The 16,110-nt window shown below is 46.8% G+C and overlaps 1 protein-coding gene across 1 annotated transcript in view; it reads right to left on the bottom strand.

Moving 5' to 3' along the window:
• Positions 1-16,110, bottom strand: part of LOC309974934 (potassium-transporting ATPase alpha chain 2) — a gene marked incomplete at both ends in the record, with an annotated part of 51,232 nt that overhangs the window by 1,601 nt on the left and 33,521 nt on the right. The window contains 10 exons of the mRNA XM_082859780.1: positions 66-189; positions 1,325-1,479; positions 1,574-1,742; positions 4,760-4,910; positions 7,487-7,623; positions 8,333-8,508; positions 10,349-10,541; positions 13,844-13,978; positions 15,621-15,730; positions 15,866-16,064. Coding sequence (XP_082715906.1) covers positions 66-189; positions 1,325-1,479; positions 1,574-1,742; positions 4,760-4,910; positions 7,487-7,623; positions 8,333-8,508; positions 10,349-10,541; positions 13,844-13,978; positions 15,621-15,730; positions 15,866-16,064 — 1,549 coding nt within the window. The remainder of the gene's footprint in view (positions 1-65; positions 190-1,324; positions 1,480-1,573; positions 1,743-4,759; positions 4,911-7,486; positions 7,624-8,332; positions 8,509-10,348; positions 10,542-13,843; positions 13,979-15,620; positions 15,731-15,865; positions 16,065-16,110) is intronic.

Below are 16,110 nucleotides of genomic sequence, written 5' to 3'. Positions count from 1 at the left end.
CCTCCTCACGTCCCAACCCTGCCCCACAAGGCGAAAAGAATTCTCTGGGAGGCCCCTCCTCGCACCAATGTGCAGGTAGGAGTACACGGCAAGTGGCTTGTTCACCAGTCTGTCCTTCTTCTTGTGGCGAGGCTTCCTGTTCATAATGTCACTTTCAGCTCTCTCATAAGCCAGGGCGATGGAGGGAATCTAGAGGGAGAGAGACCCCGTGAGGCCCGGCCCTGAAACACTATGACACAAGGGGACAGCGGCTGCATAACCAGGGACTATGGGGTTAGGGAACTGGTCTCTCCAGGGTACAGGCCTCGGGGTGTGTCATCTGTAGAGAATTTAAGAGTCAGTCGGCTTCTGATCATTGCCTTGTGCTTCCAGTTCTAAACAATGCTAGTTATAAAGCACTTTTCTCTCCTTCTGTCCTCTCCCACTTCGCCCCGCCACTGACCAGTGGTCCTCTCACAGGTCCTCCCCCGCTGGAGGGCAGAGAATCTGCATTTCTAACCAGGTCCCCGGTGATGCCTGGAAGAACCACTAGAGTGGAGAAAATGAGCAAACTTCAAGGGCCTGGAAAGTGATCTGACTGCAGGCTCTGGGGCCTCAGCTCCCCACTAAGGTAAAGATACCCCCAGCCCCCTGCAGCGTGGAGGGTGCCCTGCAGCTGTCCTATGAGATGAGGGAGGAGGCGGCAACTTGCAGGGCTATGAGTTCTTTTGCTGCCTGTCACCTGTGTAAGCCAGAGCCACAGGAATAACTGCCACGAAGCTTTCTTAAACGGATTCGTCAGAGAAGGGGAGAGGCTTTAGGTGACGTTACTGTAGGTCAGCGTGCAGCTTTACAGAGTGTTAATCGTGGCTACTTCTTACTGTGTTTGGTGAGGGGCTTCGGGGTCACAGATCCTTTTACTTAACAAGGAGCGGCTGTGGGTTATCACTTCAGCCACTGGGCCCCCAGCAGTACAGGGACTACTTTGATGACAGCTGCATCTTCTCAAAAGAAAAGGGAGGCGTGTGAGCTGAAACTGACTGATGGCATGCTTTTTCGGAATGGTGAAGAACTTATGTCTTGAAAAGTTCTTATATGGAGGGCAGTGGTTTTAATTTTCAAACATATGACAGATCTCTCTAGTCCTTTGCTCTGAAGTGTGGTTGGTGGACCAGCAAACTCGGCATCACTTAAGAGCTTGTCAGAAATGCAGAACTTCAGGCCCCATCACGTCGAGGTTTGAGAAGCATTGATTTAGTGCATCTCTTGCTCTTGAAGGTAATGACTCTGAAGTTTCCATCACCTGGGGAACTTATCAGACGCTGTTCCCTTTAGGGCTACTTACTATGTCCGTGCCCAAGTCGATGAACAAGATAGTAATGGTGCCAATGGGCAGGGGAAGCCCAGCGATGATGTAGATCAGAAAGGGGCAGAGCTCAGCGATGTTCTTGGTCAGGGTGTACGCGATAGTCTTCTTTAGGTTGTCAAAGATCAGGCGACCTAGGCAAAGACGTTACGTTTCTCCTTACAGGACTCGCTTCTGATTTTGCAGGCGGCCCCAGCCCTCGCTAAGACCCCTTGAGACCCCACTCACCTTCCTCCACCCCTGTGACGATGGACGCGAAGTTGTCATCCAGCAAGACCATGTCGGCTGCACTTTTGGCTGCATCAGAGCCCGTTATCCCCATGGCGATCCCGATGTCTGCCTTCTTTAGAGCCGGGGAGTCGTTAACTCCGTCCCCTGTCACAGCGACAATAGCATCCTGTGGGGACACCAAGAGGAGGTGAGTGAGCAGCCTGGGCAGGGGCCACCCACTCCCTTTGTCTTGAGGCCGCGAGGTCAGCCAGAGGCAAAATGAAGGCCCGCTTTGGGTTTGGGGGGAAAGATTAAGACAGCAAATCCCAGAAGCAAGAGCAACAAGCCCCAAACAAGATGTGTGCGAATAATTAAAACCAATGTGAATCCAAACTGGAAAGGAAGAAGTGAAACTGTCACTGTTTGCAGATGACCTGAGACTAAGCAAAGAAAATCCTAGACTCCACCAGAAAACTGTTAGAACTAATAAATACAAAATTAGTAAATAGAAATCTGTTGCATTTCTATACACTAACAACACACTCTCAGGAGAAATGAAGAAAACAATCCCACTCACAATTGCATCAAAAAGAATAAAATACCTAGGAATAAATTTAACTGAGGAGGCAAAAGACCTGTACTCGGAAAACCATAAGACACTGCTGAAAGACACTGCAGACGACACAGACAGATAAAGAGATATACTGTGTTCCTAGACTGGAATAATATTGTTAAAATGACCATACTACCGAAGGCAATCTACAGACTCAATGCCGTCTCTATCAAAATATCAATGACATTTTTCACAGAAGTAGAATAAGTAATTATAAAATTTGTATGAAACCATAAAAGACCCCAAATAGGCAAAACAATCTTGAGAAAAAACACCGAAGCTGGAGGTATCACACTTCCTGATTTCAACTATACCACAAAGCTACAGTAATCAAAACAGTATGGTACTGGCACAGAAAACAGACACATGGATCAACGGAACAGAACAGAGAGCCCAGAAACAAACCCACAATAATGTGGGCAATTAATCTGCAACAAATGAGGCAAGAATATACAATGGAGGAAAGACAGCCTCTTTACTATATGATGTTGGGAAAACTGGACAGCTACATGCAGAAGAATGAAACTGGACCACTTTCTCACACCATATACAAAAATAGACTCAAAATGGATTAAAGACTTAAATGTGAATATAAGATATGAAACCGTAAAACTCCTAGAAGGATACATAGGCAGTACACCTTTGACATCAGTCTTAGCAATATTTTTTTGGATCTCTCTTCTCAGGCAGGGGAAACAAGAGCAAAAGTGAACAAGTGGGACTATATCAAACCAGAAAGCTTTTGCACAGCAAAGGCAATTATTGGCAAAACAAAAAGGCAACCTACTGAATGGGAGAAGATATTTGCAAATGATATATCCAACAAGGGGTTAATATCCAAACAATACAAAGAGCTCATACAACCTGACATTAAAAAAATAAACAATCCAATTAAAAACTGGACCTGAATAGACATTTCTCCAAAGAAGATATACAGGTGGCCAACAGGCACATGAAAAGATGCTCCATACCACTAATCATAAGGAAAATGCAAATCAAAGCCACGATGATGTACCATCTCACACCTGTGAGAATGGCTATTATCAAAATGACAACCAGGGACTTCCCTGGCGGTCCAGTGGTTAAGACTTCTCCTTCCAGTGCATGGGGTGCGGGCTCAATCCCTGGTTGGGGAAGTAAGATCCCAAGTGTCTCGTGGCCAAAAAATCAACACATAAAACAGAAGCAATATTGTAATAAATTTAATAAAGACAAAAAAAATACAACCAATAGCAAGTGTTGGCAAGGATATGGAAGAAAGGGAACACTTGTGCACTGTTGATGGGACTGTAAATTGGTGCAGACACTATGGAAACCAGTATGGAGGTTCCTCAGAAATTTAAAGATAGAACTACCAGTGGATCCAGCAATTCCACTTCTGGGTATTTTTCTGAAGAAAACAAAAGCACCAATTAGATAAGATACATGCACCCCAGTGATCATTGCAGTATTATTTACAATAGTCAAGATACGGAAGGAACCCAAATGCCCATGAATAGGTGAATGGATAAAGAGTATGTGGTGTGTAAATTTGTTACTCAGCCATAAGAAAAAGGAATGAAATCTTGTCAGTTGCAACAATGTGAATGGACCTAGAGGGTGTTATGCTCCACATGACATAAGTCAGAGAAAGACAGATAGCATATGATTTTACTTATATGTGGAATCTACAAAACAAAACAAATGAACAAACATGACAAAACAGAAACAGTCATAGATACAGAGAACAGGTGGTTGCCAGAGGGGAGGGTGGGGGTGTTGAGTGAAACAAGCATGGGGGATGAAGACACACTTTCAGTTACAAAATAAATGAGTCGCAGGGGTGAAATGTACAGCGTGGGAGACACAGTCAATATGTAATATCTTTGTAAGGTGACAGGTGGTAATTGAATTAATTGTTGTGATCATTTTGAATTGTAAAGAAATATCAAATCATTATGTTGCACACCAGAAACTAACAGTGTTGTAGCTCAATTATACGTAAAAACAAACAAACAAACAAACACATAAAAAAAGAGATCAGATTTGTGGTTACCAGAGGTGGGGGGTGAGGGGAGGTGGAATTGGAGGAAGGGGGTCAAAGGTACCAACTCCCAGTTACAAGGAGTGCTGGGGATGTAACATACAACATTACAGGAAAGCTGTTGAGAATTCATCCTGAGTCCCCATCACAGGAAAAAATTTTTTTTTCTTTTTCTTTAATTTTGTATCTATATGAGACAGCTGTTCATTAAACTTACTGTGATAATCATTTCATGACATATGCAAGTCAGATTGCTATGCTGCACACCTTAAACTTATACAGTGCTGTGCGTCAATTATATCTCCACAAAACTGGAGGGAAAAAACCCAGTGTGTGTGCAGGCGACAGTGGGTATGCTGTCTTATGGCTTTGCGCTTTCTGTTCTGCGTCCACTCACATCCCCCATAGCGCCAAACTTCCCTGTCACAAGGCCCCAAGGTGAGCAGAGGGTCAGCCCCGACGGGTGGAGATGTGGGGTGGTGAGGATGGGGGCCCAGCGCTCAGCGCTGCATGTCCCCGTGGGATGGTGACACACCTGGAAGGTTCCCCCAGTGCTGCGTCCACCCACCTGCCTCTGACAGCCCTCCACAATGATCAGCTTCTGCTGGGGGGACGTCCGGGCAAAGACGATCTCCGAGTGGTTGGCCAAGAGCTCGTCCAGCTGCGCCGGGCTCATGTCCTTTAGCTCCATGCCGGTCACCACAGCGGCCTTAGCGTCCCTAGAAGGGCAGCAGGAACTGGCTGAGGCTCAAGGTTGAAACACTGTTCTGGGCGGGAGGTGGGCTGAACCTCTTTGATTTTACCTGGAACCCACAGTCCTGACACCTAGTCCTCTGGTGGGATAACCGGGTGTGTGAGTACTCGGGATACTTTGGTCTCATTTCAAGACAGTGAACCAAGGCTGACAAATAAGGCATTTCCTTGCGTCACTCAACAGTAGGAAAAAGCCAATTAGCCATTTCCTTCCAGGAATGTGTGAGAGGTGGTACTTCCCGGGGCAATGCTTTACTCAACAAGTAAAAGGAGGGTAAAAAAACCTGCCTGTTTGTACGTTTTGCGTCCTAGAATCCAGCGTATGCCTAAACACATGGGTAACAATTCTTTACTGTCATTTCCTATTTATAGTGTCTGCTATGCCATGAGCTATGCAGGGAGAGAAGTTTATTGAGGTCTTCTTTGAGGAAAGCTTTTAACTGCTGACCATAAAAGTGAGGTTCTAGAAACTATGTGCAGATCTGACTGTGCTGTCCCCTGTGAACGCTCTCCCGAGGCTTCCGCTGTGCTTTGAGCAGACCCCGGAATCCCTACTCGGTCTGCAGGGCTGGGTGCAGCCCATGCCATCTGTCCCTTCTGACTCTTGCCAGCAGCCCACTAGGCTTCTCAGTTCTGAGCCCCCGGACTCTCCGTGCAAAGGCCTCACACGTCCTGCTACGTCGACTTCCCTTCCCTTGGTGAACACTCCAGCCTTCTAATCTCAGCTTAAACATCCTTTAGTACAAAACACTGCATGCTTTTTTCATTCTAAAAGTTCTGAGCTTTTTTTTTAGGTCTGTTCTTTCCTATCGGTGCTAAATATTGGAATTCTAGCACTTGACTCAAACTACAGGTCTTCCTATATTCTGGTAAGAAAATGTATATATATGGGGCTTCCCTGGTGGCACAGTGGTTAAGAATCCACCTGCCAGTGCAGGGGACACGGGTTCGAGCCCTGGTCCGGGAAGATCCCACATGCCGCGGAGCAACTAAGCCTGTGCGCCGCAACTACTGAGCCTGCGCTCTAGAGCCCGCGAGCCACAACTACTGAAGCCCGCACCCCTAGAGCCCGTGCTCTGCAACAAGAGAAGCCACCGCAATGAGAAGCCCACGCACCACAACAAACAGTAGCCCCTGCTCGCCACAACTAGAGAAAGCCCGCACTCAGTAACGAAGACCCAATGCAGCCAAAAATAAATAAATAAAAAAGTAAATAAAAAAATTTATTAACAAAAATATATATAAATAAAAGTAAGTTAAGAAAGAAAGGGTGTTTCCTTTCTCCCCAGAGCTGCAAAAAATGTTATTCTGTGATCATGAAGCTGGAGTTGATACAGTGGACAATTGAAAATGTTCACAAAGCATCCCCCCCTCTCTCCTGTGTGGTAACTTGTAGGAAAAAGTATAATCCTACTATTTAGAAAATCAAAACAGATAAACAAAAGCTCCAAACCTGTCTTCACAGATGAATGCTATTGACACAAAAGAGCAGTGGAAGACCCTTAGACTTCAGATACTGCTGCTGTGCCCAGAGGCCGTTCAACTGTTTGGTTGTCTTAACTGGTAATTCATTGCCCTGGTAGTAATTCACTACCTGACAGCTCTGTGTTCCTAAAAGGCATAAATGCTTGGGTAAACTAGAAGAGGTTCTTTGGTTTTTCCCTCTTTTCCCCACATGCATGAAAGTATAATAAAGCCAATGACACTAATTTTCAAACTAAGACTTTGGAGCCCTTGACTCATATAAATGATCAACAGTCCAGGCTCCCACTGCCAGCTCCTTTGTTCCTGTGTGTCCTTCACTGAACTTACCACATCACAATTAATTTATTTTTCTTCCCCTCTGGCTCAATGGAAAGCTCCCCAAATGTGGGGAGAGTGTCTGGTCTGTTTCTGCTATAGCTCCAGTGTCTGGCACAGTGCCTGGTAGACACTAGGCACTCAACAATTATTTGTTGAAAGAATACAGAACAAATGGACAGATGACTGGACTAAAGGATGAACATGATTTAAAGAATTAGGAGACACAAGAAAACCAGTCTTTCCTTACGAAGCTTCCATTCTATTTACTACCAAGTAAAAAGTAAAGAGAAGTATGTTTCCATAGCTACACATTATGAAGCCAATGGAATAAATACGCAAGATGCAGACTGGGAGGGCACATGGAATGCAAAGTGTTCTCAATATTCTTGATTACACAACTGCATCAATGGCTGGTAATTTCCTGTAAAGTCTTTGCTTCAGTTTCTTCACGCTAAGTTAGGCACTTAAGTTTTCAGATCTGCTTCATTGGGTTGAAATTTCATACAAGACATGCATACAGGTAACCCTCATGGCATCAGTACCATGCCTGGCACATGTCCGGTGCTCAATCCAATTTTGAGGAAGGAATGGATACATACATTATAGAGTAAAGCAGCCTCGCATAACCCTGAGAGGATGTCTGGCAGGAAGGGGGTTTGCACCCACAGCATGGCTCTTCAGAGGCAACAGGGCCCCGTGGCTAAGAACCTGAGTTCTGCTGGGTGGGTTCCGAGCTCACCGCTTGTTAACCTGTGCCACAGCAACGTTGAGGCGCTTTGCAATGTCTTCCACTGTCTCACTGTTGGCGGAAATGATACCTACACTCTTGGCAATAGCTTTGGCTGTGATTGGATGATCGCCAGTAACCATGATGATCTAGAACACAAACAATGAGAAGGGCATGTAGACGGTGAGGGGCTCAGGTACCTGAGCAGGGACAACTCGGCATCGCCTGCTCCACCATGGCCCCGTACAGCACGGCTAGGGATGACTATGCTTTGCCCTAATGAGTCGTCCTTGATCTTTAGGTCAAAGAAGCAGCTGTCTTTGAAGGGCACACTGATCCCACGAGATCTACCCTTGCTCCTAAGCTTCTTACATTTCCTCCTCTGACATCCAGCCTTTCCTTCGGACATAACTTTATCTGTGAAAGGGCTGACAGGATGTCTCCTTGGGCAGCTTCGTGATGCTCCACAGCCTTGGAATTTACACGGTAATGGAATTCATATTTTGGCTTTTATATCATGAGGGAAATGGAGTATGGAAGCTGGACCTCGAGATTAAGTAATAAAACCTATTACTGTCTATCACAGTCTAGGGCAAGGTGTGACCACCTCATGGCACAGGGACACAGCTTTCTGCTCGCTGCAGTTACTCTTGTGGTTTATTCCACACAGACACAATCACTTTGCTTTTATGGGACAGTTACTGAAATCTTAGTACAGTGAAAGTGGAGACTAAAAAAAGGGGAATTATGACATTTAGTTGAAGAGACCTAAATACTGACTCTCCCATGACAAATGTTCCTAGAAAGGGATCCAACATCAATGGAGGACTTGTTAATTCAGGAATGTGTAAGTCCCACCTTGATCCCTGCACTCCGGCACTTGGTGACCGCATCAGGGACCGTGGACCGAGGCGGGTCGATCATCGATAAGAGGCCCACAAAACAGAAGTTGGAAGTAGGAAAGTTCATTGTGTCTACATCAAATGAATAGGTTGCTGGAAACTCGTCTGCTGGCAGGTAGAGATGACAGAAACCTGAAATGGGTATAAATTTGGGAGTCAATGAAACTAGGATAAGAAATGACACAAGAAAGAAGGAACAACAACAAAGAAAAAAGAATGAAAGAAAGAAGGAACATTTTCATACACTCTCAGTCCTTTAGAGTTTAACCAGAACTGTTTAATTCCTTCAGTTCCATAACACATGTTGTTTTTAGGAAAGACATGTTTCATCCCAAAATAATTTACTCTGTGCCCATTAGGTTCTCTGTTATGTTCTGGAAACAGAAAGCCCAGAAGTGGACAGCCTTTACTTCCCAAGAGGTTGAAGTTTAGTGGGAGACAGACACAAAGAGATGAAGAGCCCGGAGCGTGCTGAGTACCACAGAGCAGGGCTACGCTCAGCCACCTGAGAACAGGAAAGACTTCACCGAGGAGGTCATGTGAGCTCACTCTTGAGCAAGGAGTCGGATGTTTCCTGGGGAAAGAAGGGAGGACAGGCGGTGGGAAGGCCCTTTTCGGCAGAGAAAACAAAATGTGCTCCTGCGCAAACCGGGGAAGGAACTGGGGCGTCAGGGGAAGGGCATGATGTTCAGCCTTTAATCACATGTGAGGGAAAGGTCAAACGTGAAGGTCCTAGAGCAACTCAGACGGGCAGCAATCCTGCCTTGAAAGACTACTTGGTGCTGTGGGGCGCGCTTCAAGCATTATCAACTCACTTATGTATTTTATTTGCTTTACAGACGCAAATGTCCTTTAGAAACACACATTCCACAGATTCCATCTCTACTGGCAAGAGGTTTCACGATGTTTAATGAGCCTTATCGTCAGTATGAACTTCTGCTACCTTGAACCCATCCATCACCCTGTCGTTCAGAGCTGCTGTTTCGTCGGCCCCCGATTCTCCCAGCAGAACATGTCCTATGATACCCCTTACGTTGCCACTGACAGGCTTCTGCCACGGTGGCTGTGCTTCTAAGGTTCCTTCCACCTCTAACGCCCCCTTCTCTCAGTTACTGGCAGTACGTTTTCCCTAACTGCTCAGTGGGAAGCTTCAACATTTTTTTTTTTTCTTTTTTTTTTTTTGCGGTACGCAGGCCTCTCACTGCTGTGGCCTCTCCCGTTGCGGAGCACAAGGCTCCGGACGCGCAGGCTCAGCGGCCACGGCCCACGGGCCCAGCCGCTCCGCGGCATGTGGGATCTTCCCGGACCGGGGCACGAACCCGTGTCCCCTGCATCGGCAGGCAGACTCTCAACCACTGCGCCACCAGGAAGGCCCCTCAACATTTTTTTAAACTTACTTTTCCCCTCTAATTAGCTGCTAAGTCTTACCAATTCTGCCTCCACAGTCTCTGTATGTGACCTTCACGTTCCCATTGCCTGGGATCAAATCCCTTTTCGCCTGAGTGAGGGCAGCACCTCCTGCTGAGACCTACTCTGCTCCTGTCCCCGCCAAGAAGGGCGCTGCAAGCCGACCTCCACACGACCCTCCTAGCCCTGTGTCCCAGGACCGTGGTACCTCGTCCACCTGCAGCCTCGACAAGGCGCGTGCCACTCCATCCGTTCCCACCGCTGTGCTCTGGCCCACGAGGTTCCCTCTGCGTAAGTGCGCTCCCTACCTCCCTTCAAGTTCCCTCACTCAAAGTCCAGAATGAAATGCAACCCGTCCCACGGTAACTTCCCAGATTTCCCTGATCTGGAAGGGACCGCCCCGCACACTATCCATCACACAGTGTCTCTTGTACGTTGACCATTTCTCCTTTATGACTCAAGTGGACGCCAGAGCTACTCCGCTACATCACAGGCCTGTCTCCTCGTGTGCCGGAGGCCGGCAGAGAGCCGCGGGCCTCACGGGCGGGATCAGGGCTCTGCTCACCCAGCACGCGCTCCCCCAGGCCGCCCAGCTCCATGTACGCCGTGTGGAAGGCCTTGGCCGTGCTCCTGTCCAGAGGCTGCTCCTGGCCGTTGACCATGATGGTGCTGCACTTCTCCAGGACCCGCTCGGGGGCCCCTTTCATCACCACGAGGAAACGCTTGTCACTGGGGTCGTCTGTCTCGTGTATGGAGAGCTGCGGGGGAAAGGGGTCGAGCATGTTCAGTGTGGCATCGGGCAATGACACCGTCTTTAGTACTAAGGGCCTGAACTGGACACATCTTTAAATGAGCAACACGACAAGATTAAAAACACCCCTTTCTCTGTTGGCTACTGGTCCTTGATTTATAAAGAAGGAGTGTCCTCTGCAGGCACATTCTGTCCTTTCTACCCAAGCAATATGCAGAGAGCTAGACTCTGTCCTAGCCCAGGGGGACACCCTGAATTTGAATCAGGGTGTCTCGCAGGGGGAAACTCAGCCTGTCTCTCAAACAGAAACTGGCTGCTTTAGGGAGGCCCGATGCGCTGTCGTCCTGTGAAACCTGCTGCCTTGAACACGATCTCCTGGGGCGACCGTGGGGTCAGAGGGCTGGGAGCTGCCTTGTCTCACCTCCTGCCTTGACTGCCCTCCCTGCAGACCCGAAACGTCCTGCACTCAGTCAGGCACGTGGGCAGCGTCATTACCTGGATGTGACAGAGGACGTGAGGGCTGTGAGGACAGCCTCTCACGCTCAGGCCTCTGGGGGGACAGCTAAGTAACAAGAATCACAACTTTACCATCATTACCCTTTGACCTCACAATTCTACTTCTAGATGTACCCTAATAAGATAATCGGGAAAACTGTGAAAAAATTTATAGACAATAATAAAGTGGCTAAGTCTAGACCTTATTTTATACCAGGTACCCTTCTAAGCCCTGGAAAGAATTTTAGGAAGCTGGAGTGTTTGGGAGAGAATGAGTAAGTTACAAAGAAAAATTCTATCATTTTGGGTCTACCAGTTGATTCTAAACCAGTAGTTTATAGACTTTTGGATATCAGAGATGAGTACAAAAAAAAAAAAAAAAAAAAACCATGGAGGGCAAACACAAGGTTGCAGCTTTTTTCACATTGCCAAGCAGCGACATTAAAAAAACCAACTAACCAAACCAAAAACCTCCACCTACTGTCACTATCATTTTCTGAAAGGTAGGGCATTTTAACACTTAAAGTAGAAATAATAAATACTTTTATTGTGTATACTGTTCTGAGTGCCCAGAAATTAAATGGACTCATTTAATTCTCAAAACTATGGCCATGGGTACCATTATTACTGCCTTTTACAAGGGAGGAATCTGAGGTGCAGAGAGTTCAGTGACCGCTAGCAGGGGGCTGAGGTGGGACCTGAATTCTGGCCAGCAGGCCCCAGAGTCCCTGCCCTAACCATGCAGGACATAAAGGATAATCTTCTAAATTCAATTCTTTCATCTCTATATAAAATTTTATAAAATATTGTCCTAATTTTTCAATTTGCCATAAACTATGGAAAATATTTTAATGGACCAGTCTCAGTTTGGGGAACTGCTATTCTAAGACTGTCCACTTTGTTTCCTTGGGTTGAACGAGGCCCCAGAGACCCTCCAAGGTCATGACACCCAACCACCTTGCTTAGTGCTGAGTGTTGCTCGTGTGTGGATATAAAATGGCACTAATAGCATCCCAGAGGCTCTTTGGCCTCTTCTGAAGGACCCTCTCCTTTCTAGACCAACTCTGGGGAGCCCACTTCTCCCTCAACATTCTGTACACGAGGCCTCACAGAACCCACTTTTCCTCACATCTCACAAGACGAGGAAGCCTTCCCTGGAGGAGACAGAGCCCTGGGGGGACTCTGAGTCTCGTTCATGGTTGGAAGGCCATCCTGCCTAGCCCTAAGAGCATGGTCCCCTGGGTCTGCCTGAGTCCTGGCTCTGTCCCTGGCTGGCTATGTCCTCTTTCCTCCTTCTCTACTGTCTAACAGAATTGTTGTGAGAAGTGTGGAAATTAGCACATGATAGCTATTGTTACAATCATTATTTTAGAATTGCTACTCATTCTATTTTCACTACATTTTTGAACAGAAATCTGATTTCCTCTACATTTTACATCATACATTGTTAGTTGTCTGTTTTGCTAACCATGATTTTTTACTGTTCAATCATCCACAAAGATGTTTGCGCCACAGTTATTTTCCAGTCCTAAATTCCTTCCAAAGAAAATGTGTGGGTGGGTGGGACTTCCCGGTGGTGCAGTGGTTAACAATCCACCTGCCAATGCAGGGGACACGGGTTCAAGCCCTGGTCCGGGAAGACCTCACACGCTGCAGAGCAACTAAGCCCGTGCACCACAACTACTGAGCCTGCGCTCCAGAGCCCGTGAGCCACAACTCCTGAAGCCTGCGTGCCTAGAGCCTGAGCTCCACAACAAGAGAAGCCACTGCAATGAGAAGCCCACGCACCACAATGAAGAGTAGCCCCCGCTCGCCGCAACTGGAGAAAGCCTGTGCACAGCAACGAAGACCCAACGCAGCCAAAAATAAATAAATTAATTTAAAAAAATAAAAGAAAATGTGTGGGTTATCACCAGAAACTTGTACACAAACATGGTTATCCTATTTACATAATTTACTGTTATGCAAAGACCAAGTCACGATGCCCCACTCTCAGCTTTGGAGTCTACATGGAATCCCACCTGTGCCAGCACCTTGGGCTAGAAACTGTCCTTTGTCCTAACATGACTGCTGGGCACCCCTGGCATGAGGGGTGACAACTAGGCAAGGATCACCATTCTCTTCCTGAGCCACGGGGGAGAGGAGATCCCTACGTACTGCCTGGGGGGCAGAACGGGAGAGCAGTGTGGCTGGCGCTCACTGGTCTTCACAAAGGGCAAGGCTTACCAACATGGCCTGAACTGAACTGCCCAGACTCTGTGCTGTGGTAGAAAAAGCATAGACTCAGGAGTCAGAGGTGTGAAAACTGCTTGTGCCACTTAGATGCTTGTGTGACTCTGTCACCTCAGCGCTTTCTAAGGCCTGTTTCCTCACCCTTCAGTTGGGGTTACTTGGTCCTACCTCACAGGCTTATAATGAGGATTAAATGAGACAAAGCACGTAAAGTGCCTGACGCAGACGAGGGGCAGCGCTGCTTCTCCCCATGCCCCACCCTTCTCTCGTCCTTTGGGATGTGGCCGCTGCCCCTCCTTGGCCAGAGTTACCCAGTGCGGGTGCTGTTGCGTCTGTGTGCGTGTGAGTGTGTACGTCACACAGATAGATCACGCGTGGGAATGGCAGGACCTTCACCGTTCTTTTTCTATACTTACTTCAGGGAAACCTCTTATGGGTTTACCAGACGTCCAGGCCCTGCATCTCTGAGGACTATTTCTGAAGTCAAGTGTCATTCACAATACATATTAACCAAAGGATACTTACACAGGTGGAAATGCTGTTCTAGTGATGATAAAGATTTAGTTGTGACGAAAAACTCACCTGAAATTTGTTGGTTGAGTTAAAAGGTATTTCAGCTACTTTGCGGTTTCTTTTTCTAATTTCCATCACGTTACCCAAAATGACCTCTGAGAATTTCAAAAGAGCAGTTTCTGAGGCATCTCCAACCACAGCTTTCTGCGAATCAAGAGATAAATAGTTGCAGCACATAATCTGGTTCTTCTCTGATCAATTGCAACGAACCAACACGTAACCTAAGCTTACTATCTCCTGGAGAGAGAAAACAATTACCGCACAATTGGTGACTGACTTAGGACTGTTAACTGCAGGGCGCCACCTGCTGGCATTAGGGGAGTTCAGAAAAGTGAGAGCTCTGAGAGCAGGAAGTTTTCATGAAAAAAGCAGTTATGAACTAGATCTTGAAAGACAGGTGGGGAGAGTTCCCTGGCGGTCCAGTGGTTAGGACTCCGCGCTTTCGCTGCCAGGGCCCGGGTTCAATCCCTGGTCGGGGAACTAAGATCCTGCAAGCCGCAAAAAAAAAAAAAAAAAAAAAAAAAGAGAAAGAAAGACAGGTGGGTTACCTACAGAGAGAGGAGCAGAAGAAAGCCTTCTAGAAACCAGAAAGCCGTGAAGGAAGGCACGTGGTGGGGAAACTCTATCGTGAGTGCTGAAGCACAGGTGGACACGGAGAATGTGGCAGATGTAAAGAACCCCAAAAGGCAAGCACTGAGGCGTACACTCGAGAAGCAGAAAATAGAGAAGCATGGAAAGTTTTTGAGCAAAGTTAGATGAAGTAGTCCATCTAACTAATGAAGTATTTAAGGAAAATTAGTGGCATGCAAGAAAGACAGGGGAGGGATAAACCAGAATCATGGAGGCCAGTTAAGAGGTTGGTACAATTGTTCCGATGCAAGGTATTAGTGATAACAGAAATGTAAAGTTGGATGTTCTGAAACAAGAGTAATAGGCCTTGTTGACTCACTAGATATTTGGGAAGGAGTAAGTTAAAGATGACTTCCAAAAGGATGACAAGTAAAATGGTTGCAGCTTAGAAAAATAGAAAATTTGGGATAAGATATTAACTTGGAGCAAGTGTGGGTACAGGTGGAAGGTGACAAGTATAGTATGTTGAGTGTCTAGCCTGCAAAACCTCCAAGTGGAAACACACACAATGAGCTGGAGATGCATGGAATTTGGGTGAGAAATTAGAACTGGAGATAAGGACTTGAAAGATACAGAGAAGTGATTGGCCAAAAGGAGAATTAATGAGCTGGCTGATAAAGAAAAGCAAACAAAAAATATAAGTAAGAGTCAATGAAGGAAACAGATGGCAAACAGGAAAGCCAGGACACAGATTCAGTGACTCCTGAGAGGGAGAGGGAGGAAAGGAGGGGAGGAGAGAGAGAAGTTTCATATATTGCAATTATACAAGAGCTCCAGGCAGCCCAGAGGAATACGCTCTAAGACCCCTCCTTCTATTTCCAGCCGATTACATGTTAAACATTAGTGAATGGCATTTATGTAATAAGTAACCTTTGATTATATCTTCTTAGCTGATAAAGAAGTTAGGAAAGTAACTTAAAGGCACATTCATTTTCTGGAAAGAGACAGAATTTTCAAAAGGCCCAAGTGAATATTCTGAGAACTTTTAGATTTCTCGAAGCTAGTTACAGCGAAAAAAGTTTTCTACAGGTCTTGTGATTAGACTTGCTCTTACAGCATAAACCTACTCAGCTGGAGAGATTAAGTCAAGCACCAAATCAGAACAAGAAAGTGACGTGGCTCTGCCTATAACTGAGACCGTGTGCAGGGCCTTCACCTTCATGATGGGGACGCTCTCCTGTCCTGGTCTGAACTCAGCGCGGTTACACAGCGTTATGATCTTTGACAGGGAGGCCCAGGTTGCAGAGCTTTGATCAAAGACTTGATCTGGAAAGAAGAACAGGGGATGCCAAGGGTGCTGGGCTCACACCCACGAACAGCACTATTCACCCCAAGGCTGCAGACCAGACCCTCTGCTGAGTCCGCAGTGCAGGGCCAGGCTGGACGCGCCCGAAGACTCACTCGAATGGTCTTCGCTAGTGTCCGCCACGAAGACCTGGTTGTCGAACCACAGATGGGCCACGGTCATCCTGTTCTGGGTTAGGGTCCCCGTCTTGTCTGAGCAGATGATGGAGGTGGAACCAAGGGTCTCCACTGCCTCCAGGCCCTTCACCAGGCAGTTCTTCTTGGCCATTCGTTTTGCTGTCAGTGACAGAGCCACCTAGACGGAGGAGAGAGGGAGAAGCTTGGAGAAAAGCCACCCTTTT

Source organism: Leucopleurus acutus (assembly GCF_964270905.1).
Source record: "Leucopleurus acutus genome assembly, chromosome: 18".
In the NCBI taxonomy this organism is placed as follows: Eukaryota; Metazoa; Chordata; class Mammalia; order Artiodactyla; family Delphinidae; genus Leucopleurus; species Leucopleurus acutus.
This window is presented reverse-complemented; position numbering and strand designations above follow the sequence as displayed.